The 14349-nt window shown below is 40.3% G+C and overlaps 1 protein-coding gene across 2 annotated transcripts in view; it reads right to left on the reverse strand.

Moving 5' to 3' along the window:
- The window catches only part of LOC127359225 (synapsin-3-like), a 115769-nt gene that overhangs the window by 90064 nt on the left and 11356 nt on the right, over positions 1 to 14349 (reverse strand). For both annotated transcript variants that reach the window (XM_051393103.1, XM_051393104.1), the window contains exons 2-3: positions 12108 to 12578; positions 1856 to 1913 (exon numbers count right to left, since the gene is read on the reverse strand). In XM_051393103.1, coding sequence (XP_051249063.1) covers positions 1856 to 1913; positions 12108 to 12526 — 477 coding nt within the window. In that variant the 5' untranslated portion in view covers positions 12527 to 12578. The remainder of the gene's footprint in view (positions 1 to 1855; positions 1914 to 12107; positions 12579 to 14349) is intronic.

The following is a 14349-nucleotide window of genomic DNA, read 5'->3' on the forward strand; positions in this document are numbered from 1 at the left end:
TGTGCTGGAGTCTAAAGATGGTACCTTATATGGCAGCAAGTAAGCCAGAGAAGAGTTATGTTAGTTTGGGGCTTGCAAGTGCTGCTTCAGAGGGCTTTAACAGCATAAACATGATAGATAACAGCTATAAAATGCTGTGTAAGGTCAATGTCCATCTAAATAAGATAAAAATTATCATTTTAATTACCATTTAATAACATTTTAAAATATATAATACAAAAAACTGCTTTTAGAGCTGTTTTGAAATTTACTACAGGTAAATGTAAAATGCATATGATTTAGGTAGCAGCTTTGAACAACTAGGAATGCTTTAACCTTAATGTTGGTGCCATGTTTCAGTGTTGATGCAGGCCACTGAAAAAAAATCTATTCAGTGTCAAAATGTTTGCTGTGTAGAGATGTTAAAAGCCAACGAGGAAATGGGATTGACGAGAGAGGGAGAAAATGCAGGGGGTCTCTTTCTGCTTTTATTGTCATCCCCTAAAAGGGTTCATCTCAGCATGTCGCTAACTTTTCACACAGAGATTGGGTTTCCATCGTCCTAAGGCTCTCAGCGAGGAGCACTAACAGTCTATGAAGAGTCTGGCTGCTGAAGGCAATTAGCAACTGACTTGTTATCGTCAACACAGGGGGCTTCTGGGAAAGAGTGGAGGGTCCAAAGTGATCTAACTAGGTCATTTGAGCTATAGCTGAGCTTTTTTTTGGGGGGCTTGTATGGTCCCCTCACTATTTAAAGGGGCCTAATTAACGCAGTCACATTTTTATTGGGGTTCAATATCTGTGACACCACAATATATTTTTTAAAATCCATTTTAAAAGGTTAGGTTTACATTCCATAGAAAAATCTTGACACATATTCCAACCCCGCCCGTCCTAGAAAGGGGATTAGACCACAACAGTAGAGAGTGGAGCAAACAGGCTATAAAATCACCGGTCCAGCTTTTTGTGGTCGCTTTTTCCTTCTCTCATAAAAGCCCACCACTCCATTTCAAAGACAGTTCCAGTCTCAACAATGGCTTGCAGATGTATAATGGAATTATTTGAGGTAAATTAGATGTTATCTACACACTGTAAATACTGTATGTCTAGACTTTAACACGTATTTCTCTGCATACTGTAAATAATATCGGCACAACCGTGTTAGATTTAAATCAAGATGCTTCAGTGGAATAGCTTTTGGGCAAATGTGCTTCTTTGCTTTCTTGCCGAGAGTTACATGAGAAGATTGATGCATGTCTGCTCACTTTGGAGCCAGAGCTAGGAAGTGATTAGGTTAGCCTAGCTTAGCATTAAGACTGGAAACAGGGGGAAACGGCTAACAAGAAATTGTTAATAGTTAGCAAGAAGTACTCCCCGTAAAACTACAAATTATTGTTTTCACATTCTTTTTGTACAGATTAAACAAACAAAATCGAACGTGTGAATTAGTGAGTTTTAGAGGTGCTAGTGAGTGTTTGGCTTGCTGGAAAGAAAGTTAGGAAGCATATTTCCCAAAATGTCAAACTATTCCTCAAAAGTAAAGTTTTAAATTGAAGTAGATTGTATATAAAAGATCAGGGTGGCCATAATTCAAATTGTGTGTGCAAGTTTCATGTGGAGACGCATCCCAGACAGTGAATATTGCGAAAGAATTGGCATGCTATAGGAGTGATAATGCACTCTAAGGTGTTCAGGTATTGAAAAATAATGAACTTTAGCCAAATTCAGCATCAAGTGCCCTTTGCATAACCTACAAACTGAAGGTCATCCTCAATATTATTTAATTAAATGCTGACTGAATAATAAGTATAAAATGTTGCAGTTTTGAAAAGAATCAATAAAGTACTACACAGAATTTATGTTAAATCCACAATACCTGTTCCACCCGGATCTCATATTCTCCGTTCAGCTTCTTCCCTCGAAAATACTTCGCCCTGCAAAGAAACGGAAGACAAACTGTCAAGGAACTGACAAAAAGTATGCTTTTTATATACAGTTCTAGCCTTTTATTTAATGTATAACATGCATATATGTCTAAAAATTGTATAAATTACTATATTGCAAGGTTTGATTTGTTTATCTTTAGGACATATGTGTACTTCAACATGTGGATTCCTCCCCTGCAACAACAGTACCGACTCCTAACAGTCAAAACAACCTTAAAATATCCTTTGTTTATTTGATTGAAGGAGAGCTGAAATTTCAAGAGACCTTCCAAAATACCTTGTGAGCGGGCAAAATAATGACTCATATTTTCCATAATTACAGAATCTGACCTTGTGGGGCTTCAAGTAAACAGAATCTCTTGGCAACAAGTGAAATACAGTGCTTTTAATAAAGAGAACTCACTGATGATCCCTGTGTGTGATTGTTCTTTGTTTTACTTGTGATGTTCTGGTGTGTGTGTGTGTGTGTGTGTGTGTGTGTGTGTGTGTGTGTGTGTGTGTGTGTGTGTGTGTGTGTGTGTGTGGGGGTCAAGGTGAAACTAAAGCCTGGTGGCTACATTTCTGTTACTGTTAAATACATAAAAAACCTCTTTCTCTATCTCTATCTCTTATTGTTTCTAAATGTAGCACTTGATGAAGCTGATGTACTTGTATGAATGTACTTTTTGGGTTGTATCCACATAGCTGATTGCACTTACTGCATTGCTAAATAAATGTAATGCAATATAATGTCATCAAAGATACACATCAGCTAGCACTGCTATAAAGTTAAAGAGACATCTGATGATCACATGGAAAATACTGGAATCATCCAGCACTGATGTACTTGATTTGCAGTCTGAACCTGCAAACTTTCAGTTACTGGAAGAGTTATCTCCCAAACCATCAGACCTGCAGTATTTAGATTGACCGAGAGATACATGTGGATTCACTGTGCTATCTAAATCTGGAGTTTGTATACAGAAAAACCACAGTGGAAAGTTGACGTTGTAGTTTACATTTGGTTCATTTAATTGCACATTGCGCAATTAAACATGATCGTCTTCGATGCACACTTCTTCTTCTCTGATGTTCAGACAGTTGAATAGATGCTCTAGCGATTTTGTTTTGTACTTCCATAAAGTCAGATGGGCCCGCGTTTGCAGCACAGGAGACTGTTTTTACAGTCTGAGTAGTGCCCTCCGGAATGACTATGACCTTTATTTGTAACATCTATGTTTTTCCTCTTAAAAAAAAATCTAATTGATTCTGAATATCCATCCAAATTCTGGCAACACCACCGGCCTTTTCAGCCCATTATGACACATCCAGCCAAGAATTGCTGACTTTGTAGGACCGTGGCCAAAATGAATTGCTTTACAGCAGGGGTTCGGCAACGGCTTTTGCCCCACAGACAGTTTTGTGCTGACATAGTTACCCAACTACTCCAAAAGAAACCCTCAAGCTTTCTTAAACTCTCAAAGTTTTGCTTTTTACTCATGTAGCTAGTGGCAACAGCAGTAAAATCACTGAACATGCAGATCTATTAGCCAAGTGGTTGATGAGGACTAATGAACTTAACAGATTAATTTATAGCTGAAAATGGGTATCCTGTTGTTGTGGGAGTGATAAAGAAAGATGGAACAAACAAAGACCATGCCAAGATCATGGTCTTATTTATTATGAAATTAGTATTAATGGCAATGTTCTAAGGCCTGGTACCAGTCCACAGCCCAGGATTGGGAATCATTGCTTTACGGCACAAATCAGACAGACTGTGACGTCTGACAGTGCAAACTGTTTTCGTTAACATGAGTCTTACCACAGCAGGGTTTTTAGGAAATGATGTTTTAAATTGGAGAAACACTAGAACATACATACATACCTGCTCTTATTCGACTTTGACAATGTAATAAACACTTAAAAATGGAGAGCCCTTACCGCTTGTGGTTCTCGGATTCTCGCACATTTTCAGCCATTTTATTATTTATAGCCATGTTGTGTCCCAGTGATCTGTGGGTCTCACAGTGTTGAACTCTCACCCCTTGCAGGCGTGGGACAGTTAACAATCTGTCAAGGGCTTCAGGCTGGAGCTGTGTGTAGCTGAGGATCTAGGCTATACGCTGGAGGCCTTTGGTTACTGGGACAGGCTGTTTGGGATTTAGAGTGCCTCTCGACCTACTCACACCAAAACACATTTTCCTTTTGCAGCGTTTTGTCTCAAAGCCTCTCACCAAACAAAACCTCAAAACCTCTTCCACTTGTCTTCATGTCCTCCTCTTTGCTTTTCATCTGCCTACATCTGTCCTTTCAGGTCCGTTCATTAACGTTCATTACGGCCACTGAGGGGGATCTTGTTCTTAATGTCTCCCAGCTGTTGGACTTTAAAGTTTTGGGTCCCAAGCTGTCTCATTCTCTGTAATTTTGGAAGCCGTGAATCTTCAGCATGACTGACCTACATACTAGACAGGCGATGCCCCCTGTCACCCTGGACCACCACCACAGAGAATGAGGCAGGACCTGCAGGCTCACCACCTAAAAATGACTGGTATGCGTCTCAAGGTATTGCAAAACATTTCGTCACTTCAAATGATCGATTTAATTTACAAGCCGCTGGGCTCTCGGGTTTGAACAACTGCATTATATGTGTTCAGACGTAAACATTCAGCTCCGCAAAGAGGTCTGGGCTTTCCTTCTCCCAGTCGTGCACACACCCTCTATATAAACACCATGAAACTGAATTCCTTTTTTTTTTTTTTTTTACCATGAGAATATGTTCTTTCTTTTGTGTACCACTAATAGGAAGCGTATGAGTCATGTATGTGGACAAAACCAATTGCCCCTCCAGGGTGTTTCTATTTGTATCTACTCCGCTAAACTTGATGTTGTACTAATACTGCTGTGTTTACAAAGCAGATTTTCTATGCTGGACACATATTTTTACATGAAGATTAAATTCCCCATGTGTTGGTTTAGCTCATGTTTTCTCCTATGAAGGACGCAAGGTTCCCAGTGATAGGGAACAGTTCAAGTTTCATCATAACCTTGACTCGTGGGTTAGTTATTGTCTGTCAAGGCCTTAAACCGTCAACATTGTCATTCATTTCGAGCCTCATTTGTATCCACCTGATAAATCTCAGTCCATTATTTACCCTCTTTTAGCTCTGTTGGGTCTCCACCAACTCAGGAAAATATCTGGCACATGTGGCACAAACATGTAGCTAGTCGTAAACTGTGTCTGCCCGAACAGGTAGCATAAGCCTACAGTGGGGTTATCAGAGCTTTTTCACAGAAAACATCTGTGTGTTACAGTCAAAAACAAGACAGATAAAAGCAGCAAGACTGAATCAAAACAATATAGCTGTGGGCCAGAAACCAAAACAATGAGCTGAAAGTCACTACAAAACTCTGTAGAGCTGAGGGTGGCTGTATGTAGTCAGGTGATAATTCTCTGTGGGTTAAGTGATCTGTTTTTCTTACAGTTAGTCGTGTGATTCGTTGTTAATATAAAAATATTAATCATATCCACTTCAACATGAGATATCATGTCAACTGGTTGATTAGTGAGCTTGTTAGTGGAACCCCTGCACACATCAAGTGCTCGATGTGAACAAATTGGAAAGAGAAAAGAAAAACTGGGAAAATGTATGTACTTTTCAAGGATTAGACAGCGTATTTGTATATTTGTGTTTGTGTAGCTCATTTTGAATCAATCTGATTTTCTGTAGGACATTACTTGGTCAATCACCAAACTTTTCAGCCCTTTATGAGGCCAAAAACAATATCTTTAAGAGGCACCATTCCCCTCAGTTTCATCACAATCTGAACAGAGATGTCAGGGATGTGATGGTGTACAGACAATTCGGACACACTTCAATCTGATAAAAAAGACATGGCTAAAGACAATGGGATAAAGTTGTCCTACTTTCCTACTGTCCAACTGTACCGTTTAAGTACTTAAATAGTTCTGGTACTTGTAATATTCGCCTGCTGGTGTTTGCAGAATGTGAACTTTTGCCCTGTTTGTGACGTACAGCATGGATTGATAAATACCACAAGAAGGTTTTCTCCTTCTTTCTGCCCTTGAGATGTCCGGCAGTATGTGGGCCCCTGCTTTTTCTTTAGACACAACATAAAATTAAAACCGTCTTCATATGGCTGAGGGCAAAAAGAGGATCTCGTAGTACTCATGTACATGAAGAAGTAAACACTTTGCCAGAGCGGGGCTGAATTGAGCAATCAGACGCTCATATCATTCAGAACACAGTGCAAACAGACTGACAGCTTCTTGGCAAAATGTCTTACATGTCAGCCTGAGAGAGAGGGAGAGAGCGGGAGAGGGAGACAGAGACAGAAAAGGAGGGATTGTCGGTGGTGGCGGTGATGCTCTCGGAGACTTTGCCTCTGTGCTGTGTACTGCTATTGTGCATCAGTCATTGCTGGAGGCCAAGCCTGTCAGGACAGAGCAGCGTTTCCCCAGAGACCTCAGCCTCTCTGCTGGAATGCCCAAGAGGAAATTCAACCCCAAGGCAGGCAGCGATGGATGGACGGACGCCCTTGCCTTCCACTGTGATACCTTCAGTCAGGACAATTCAGAAAGACAGCGCTATCGGACCAGTAAACTTGTCTTGTATCACAGCAAAAGTTCGACAAAGATCCATGACACTAAGAGATAAAGACACTAAACACACTCCACGTACATTAACAGAATTCAACAGGAATATCTTACAACAAATTTTCTCAAGCATATTGCATGTTTGCACTTTTTTAGTTTTAGTTTTTTATGTGAATCCACATTTTATTTATACAATTAATCTTTTGCCCAGAAATAGTGCCCCTCTTTGAAACATTTGAAACAGCTGATAATATTAATGGAGCTGAAACAATTAAAAACATTTTGATAATCATTTTTTAAGCAAAAATGCTTCTAAAACTTGAATGTTTTCTGCTTGTCTTCTATTATATTAAACTGAAAACTTTTGGGTTTGGGACTGTTGGTCAAACAGAACAAGCAACTGGAATATGTCAACTTGGGCTCTGGGAAAATGCAATGGGCAATTTTTCTTTAATCAGGAAAATAATAATCTGAAGCTTAATTGAGGCTACTTGTACTGACGTACACAGAGAATTATCACCCGAATCTTTGGTTCCTGCTCAGGACTATGTAGAGTTTTAGCGCCTTTTAGCTCAGTGTTTTGGTTTAATGTTTCACTCACTGCTCTCATTAGTTTCATTTCCAAACGCAGCAGGCATCTGTTTTGAATTAAAAACTCTTAACAACGGTGTGCAACCTAGTTAGCGATTAGCTGGTGAACATAGTGGAGAATTTAGCAGCTAAAGAGCCAGATATTTCCTTCAGTTGCTGGAGACCAAAACAACCCAAAAGGAGAGTAAATAGTGCACAGTCTTACATACATTCATCAGGTGTCCAGAAACACGGATTTAAACAAATGCTAATGTGGCGCTGTGTCTGTTGGATGTGTAAATAAGCAACGATTTGCCGACAAAATTGCTGTAATAACTTGATAAAGGTGACAATTCTAAACATCAGTGCTTTGTTTACAGCTTGTTGTACTGCCCCCAGCTGGCCAAAATACTCAATCAATGCAGGTTAAAATAAATGATTTGAATCACACCAGAAGAGGTTTGTTAGCAGATGATGCTACATTTACTGCCATAGGACTGGACTAATCTGGAATCTTTTATATTTTCTCTGATAATGTCTGAGGAGACGTCTGCACATTTGCAACACACCAGCTATGTGGTTGCCTTGGATGCAGAGAAACAATAGGTAGTGGTGGATGGTTACAGTTTATTGTGATTACTTATCTGGTGGACCATTTGCCAACGCACTAGAGTAAAGCTGTGCTGTGGCTTTAGCTGTCTATCACAGTTTTTCCTCCAGATAAAACAATTTTGTTGGCTGCTGTGGCCCCAGTTAAACCAATGACCACGGATGGGATAATATCAATGTTGATTTATGGAAATGCATGAAAAACACAGTGCATCTGTTTATAGAGGGATTGCTGGAAGATTCGAGGAACACCACATGGTGGCTTTAAAATGAAAACAAGATTACATCTGGAATCACTACGGGTCCGTGAAGTAAATTAGAAATCTGGCCGGTGTGGTTAAAATTTTTATCTTGACAGCACAGACATTTCAAAAGCAGTATGCTTATTTCTTAATGTTCCATGAATCGACGTCAGGACTCAGTTGCCTAAAAGCAGGTTTCACATTGTCCTTAAAGCTAACACTGTGATTGAAAAAACCAACACCATGACACAGACACGTTGCCAAAGCAGCAGTAAATATTTGGTCTTTTTTACGAGTTGTACTTGTCTCCAGGGGTCGAGCTGCAACTGTTAAACGGCTGCTTCATGCTCTACCTGCACCTTTGAAGTGGCCCCTGAGTAACAGTCGAAGAAAGGTCTCAGTCCCTATTTGAAATGACCTTGAGGCAGACATTAAGAGTGGTGTTGCGATCTTATCTTTAACGTAAGCAGCATCACAGACACTCTCACATCTGCTGCTGCACACTAAGAGGCTTCTTATATATTGCTGAAAAGAGACATGTAAGTGCTTCTGATTATTCCAAACAAACTCAAGAGTCATCACTCTCTTTGTGGCAGTGAAGACCATAAGCCAATATGAAATAACCTATGATGCCTTGGCCACTAGGTACCGGTTTCAAGAAAACGTCAACTGTATTGAAGTGACTGAGAAACATCCCAGATTTTCTAACTTCACAAGTTCAATAAAACGTTCAATGGTGAATAGGGTTATCAATAATATAACTTCTTCTAATGTATGTTTTAGAGAGTGTTTTGCTTATTTGACAAGGGTCAGAGACTATCACAGTTAGCTGTTTCTCGTTTCGGGCAGCTTACTAAGGTGAGCCAAGTTTTAGGACAGACTGACACTTGTAGGTGATTCAAGGAGACAAAATTGAGAAAACTGTACCGTATATTTGTTGCAAGTATGCAGAATGAGCTATTTACAGTTCCTGTTTGCAATGTACCCTCATGTACAGATTACTACTACTGGAGTACTTTGATAATGAAGACAACTAAAAACATGATGTTTCTCAGGCAAGTTTAGCAGTTTTCAATTATTTCTAAGATGCATAGATGTCAATCAGTGGTAATGATGTTCCCTGAAAATAATCACACTGTATCTAAAAATTGTGTTTCATGTCTGTGTGTTTAGATTTAGTTATGTCTCAGAAAAAGAGGTTTTTTGACGCAAATTGCTGCAATTGGGTTTAAGTACCTTAACTGCCTCCACGAGCTGTATGTCAGACACACTGTTGCTGCTGAAACAGTTGATAGTGTTGGTGAGCGAGCCAATCTACATTAACTATCTTCCCATTTTTAGAAAACCAGCACACACCTGTCTCTTTCCCTTTATTCTATTCTGGTGTTAAGTACAGAAAGCAAAGGGAAACCCTTAATCGGTGTCAATGTCAATGCTAATTATTTCAAGCTACTGTTTGCTAAGTGGCAAAAATGTGAGTTCAACTCCAGAAAACCTGTAGGATGACGTCCCAGATGTCACACAGCCCAGGTTGGTCAGGGGTAAATGAAACCAAAATAATGAGAAAGAAAAAAGACTGCCAAGTTCAGCTTTCTCTGGTTGGAGGTGGGACACCCTGCCCTGTCACTGTCAATTTCATGATCAATACTTGTGTCTAACTGCAGCTTAATATTCATGTACATAAGAATCATTTCAGTGTGAAGTATTCCAGTCTGTGTGTCTAATGCTTTGACTGAGAAGAGCTCCTGTTGATTACAGAACATCTGTAACAGTAGTAAGAAGAAGTGTTTGATATAAACCTCAGAAGTTATCACACATCACCCTCTGCTGGCCAAAGCCCATCACTTCGTCACAGAAACATCAAAGCGTGAGGAGCACTGAGGAGGAGTTCTCTGTGAAGCTCAAGTTGAACTACAATGCCACTTGGTGGTCAGAAAAGGAATAGGCTGAGTTATAAATCAAACAAAATCAATTTAATATAATCTTTAAAAAAATTTTTAATGACAATATATATTTATATTAAAAATGTAACTTTCAAGGATTCATAGTCAGTGGCCATTTCCATTTGCCAGACACCCCTCATTTCCACAGACAATCAGAGGGGCCCATAAAATAAATGAATGTAAAACATAAACTGTATATTACATTATGTTCAGAATAAACACTAAAATCTAAGCTAAAGCTAAACTAAAATCTTAGTCTACATAACAATTTGGAATTACAATATAATGCAATCCAATACATTACCACAAACTATGGCCTTGGAAATAAACATTTCTATTCTAATAAACATATTGTAGTCAAAGTCTCAACATAAAGTGAACAATAAAAATTTCAGAGGTAGATTTATTGCAGGGCTGTTGCAGTGGATTGCATTATATTAAACAGGTGTTGCTCTTACCGTGTCAACCCTGTACAAAATCAGAGTCCTTCACAAAAATGACTTTCTTTTTTGTACTAAAAAAGCAACCAAGCGTTTTTCAAAGCCTCCTTTATTCTCTTTTTATAGAAATAACTGAGCTTGTTTAGGTGAATAAAACCCCCTGCTGCTCTCTCAAGAGTGAGGATGGTCCCTCAGAGTCGGAGCGAGCCTCAGTGGGTGGATGATCCTCTGACGACTCATTTCAGAAACACCAAGATGTAAAAAAGGAACAGGCCCTTTTGGGATTTCAGCCAGCTGGATTAAAGACAAGAGGCCGCCTGCCTTTTCAGAATATTGAGAGCAATCTCAGTGCTTTTGACACGGCTGTCAGCGGAGCGCTTTAATTTCGTGATCATTTTTAGACCTCAGCCCGATATCCTTTGGTACATAATGATCCCCCCGTAATTGTGTGGATAAATTCAAAGGGTTGGAAATAGCTAATAACAGCTTCACTGAGGTCGATTTACCAGCAAATTTCAGGCAGCAGAATAACAATTCATGAAATGGAAGAGTGGTTTTATTGATTCAGTAAGACAAACATGATAAACTGGCTGCTACAGGTCTTGACTGCAGCTCCGGAAATCAATTCCTCCACAACGTGCAGCACACAGCAGCTGGTATCGGCCACTAACATGCATGTATGTGCTGGCACTGAAAGATGAACCCATCTCGAAGTCATTAAAGTTTTCTGTCATCTGAAGAGCAAAAGACCTTCCTCTTGTTACCATGACAATTTTTATTCCAGCAAAGAAAGCCATGGTATAAGGCTGCATAAGCCAAGGACGTACGCGTTTATCGGATGAATGAATGTTTTTGATTTAGCAGGAGCTAAAAAACAAAAGGTAAGCAGAATACAATGTTTCTTCAACTTTTGATGACTTATTAGCGTATTGACACTGATAAGTTGCCCCCAAAGCAGCATGCTGAAACTTTCACTCTTTCCTGGCATTAGTACACGAGACAGGATCTGTAAATCTGGAACTCCAGTGGTTCTCGGCTCTTTTCCTTAAAGGACCCCTTTTCTGTCATTTAGTAAACTGACAACCCCTGACTAAGTGGCATATACTGTATGTGGCTGTATAGCAGAAGGTGAATGCTCTTTGAATAGAGATTTCTATCCTATCTTCTTATTTTTTTTTTCTCTAAAAACAGCAGTTTCATTTTGTTTTCCTCACATAAATGAACAAAATGCTGAGATATAGGCCTTTTTTAAGTTTTCGTTCATCCCTTAAAATCAAGAAGCCCTCAAGACCCCCTGTGAAGCTTTGGTGACCCCCAGTGGGGGCCCCAACCATTGCTTTACACAACAATTAACTATCTTCAAGCCACCAACCGAGTTTGTACATACTTACCTTTTGAAAAGCAAATGTCAAACAGTCTTTTATTTTCTAGATACTACTCTGCTTCATGTAGCAGAACTATAGCGATGTTACCTCCAGGCAGTAGTACAGATAGAAAATGAGCTAAGATGCTCACTGGTTTTTCTGATCCATTGCGGATTTGTCAAGGGAGCTAAACTTTAAATGAAGTGGAACAATTGAAAACAAATAACTCACAGTTCAGTCCATTATCTGTCGAACCAGGAACTGAGACAAATTAAAATCATTGTAACGCACAGAAGTAAAACTTGATTTCTAGATATGAACAGCAGAATTCAGAAAGTGAAGAATAAAATGTGAAAATACACACTTTTTGTTCAACTACCTGGCCACACACACACAGGCTACCACAAAACTTCCACTCACCAGTCTGTGTGTTGATCGTCGATGACGAGCAGGATCTTGGGCTTGCGTATGACAGGTTTGGGTGGCTGACTGTTTCCTGTTGGGGCTCCTTCAGCAGCTGTTGCTGCTGATTTGGCGTGTGCAGCAGCAGCGACGTTCTGGGCCATCTGAGCACTCTTCACCACGCTGGAGAAGGAGCTGAGGAAGCTCCCCGGGCCCGAAATCGAGCCTGAGGCTGAGCCCGAGGTTGGGCCCGAGGTTGGGCCCGAGGCCTGGGTCTGACTCGGGATGCTCGGGGGCTGCCGCCTCTCTGTGGCCGGGGAGGCAGGAGAGGAAGTGGATGAACCTGGAGGGGTCGGCCTCTGCAGATCCATCATGTAGCCATTGGGGAGGTTGGCCACAAAGCTGCTGTCTGACAGGCGCCGGCGGAGGTAGTTCATGGTGATGGGCTGGTGGGTCAGTCAGGCCAGAGGAGGTGAAGGGGAAGATAGCCTGAAGGAGACAAAGGAAGGGAGAAAGGATCTATTCACAACCTGTTTTGCAAATCTTGTCATATCTGATTATTTGTTTCACCTTAACATCATGTTTTAATGAAAAAAATCCATATTAAAGCTGCACTAATCAAATGTTTTTATATTAACAATGGATTAAATCACAACTTCTAATGGGAAAGCTGTCACCTGTAGTGACAATCCCACTGGGAATTATCAACCAACTCTGCAGTTCCACTTAGCCTATGGAGCACTTTAGCATCTTTCGGCTCATTATTATGATTTTACGGCTGACAGTTTTACTGTTTTGGTTCAGTCTCAGTGCTATCTGCCCTGTTTGCAGCTACAGCAGGCAGCTAGTCCAGCAAAAACACTAATAAACCCACTGTATGCACCAAAAAACAACAGACAAGATAGCGACTAGCTTGTAAAAGCATTTAGCAGCTAAAGAGCCAGATTTCCCTCAGGAGTTGGGGCAGACCAGAACAGAGCTAAATAGAGAGTGAATACTGGACTCATGTTCGTCAGGTGGTCAGAAACACAACTCTAAGCAAATGCTTGTGTTGCTCTTTTACAATATTCTTCCCAACAGCTTTACAAGGTGACATCAGTGGCGTGCTTACAGATTATTGCGCTGCCCCTTTAGTGGCCACAAATTTCATTCATGCAGGAAGCTCTCAAAATGCTATTTAACTGTGACAGTTTCTTAAGTGAGTAAAATAATATTAGCATATTATCACGATAGGTAAAATTTCATTTCTACAGTAGGCTACATGTAGGTATTCCTCAGGATTAGATTTTGTGTCATGTATAAATTTAGTTCCCGTGTAAATTGTTGAAGATATGAAGCTTTTCTGCTTTCTGATGTTCACACTAATTAGCAAACAGATCTGAGGTGAAGAGCGAGACCTGGAAAACATTCACTCAGTGTGTGAAGCACAGGAAGGTGCCAAAAAAAAAAGCTGATCTACTGTTAAATTGAAAGGGTGCATATGAATCTGCTAAACCTGATTTGCATAAGATTAAGTTACCCATGCAGGGTGGGACAGAAACCGCTGGCAAATAATTCAGTGACACAGCAGTGATGATGCAAAGTTGGAGCAGTGATTCACAGCTCATTTCTTTGTAAAGCAGATAGAGCCCGCTGGGAGAAAGGAAACAGTTATATAACACATGGAACCCAGCGTGGCAGAGAAGACACATTCACAAAGATTAGCTATCAAACTGCAATGATGCAAGCATGCTCGCGCAGGGGGAAAAGAAACCCTTAAACCTGATTAAAATTAGGCCGCTCTCATAGTAAATGGAGCTTGGATGAGATGAAAGTGCATTTCTTATTGAGGCGTCACGTCTCAGGCGGATGTGCCCAGTGTTTGTGGCGCTGTTCTTGTAGTTAAAGGGGGAGGAGGGTCCAACAAGCCCACAGCAGGAGGGAAAAGGATGTGGGGCAAATGTTTCATCTCGACAAGTTAATGTAGTCAGACGATCACCATCAGGAAGTCTTTGTGGAGAGTGAAAGTTGTAGCTTCTGCCTGAGAATCTGTAGGCAAGAAACTGAACTCAGATCTGTGAACCAGACCTCTCAGCGTGAGTGTAAAGTATTATTGTAAGTAGCAGTACTGATCATAACTGTTGTAGCAGTAGTGAACTACTACTACGACGACAACTACTAAAACTGCATACGGCCATACACCTCTCAGTATAACACAATACAATTCAACAGCGTCCAAAATGTCCATAAACTGATATTTACTCTCTTAAATTGTTTCTGC

Source organism: Dicentrarchus labrax, unplaced genomic scaffold, assembly GCF_905237075.1.
Source record: "Dicentrarchus labrax unplaced genomic scaffold, dlabrax2021, whole genome shotgun sequence".
NCBI lineage: Eukaryota > Metazoa > Chordata > Actinopteri > Moronidae > Dicentrarchus > Dicentrarchus labrax.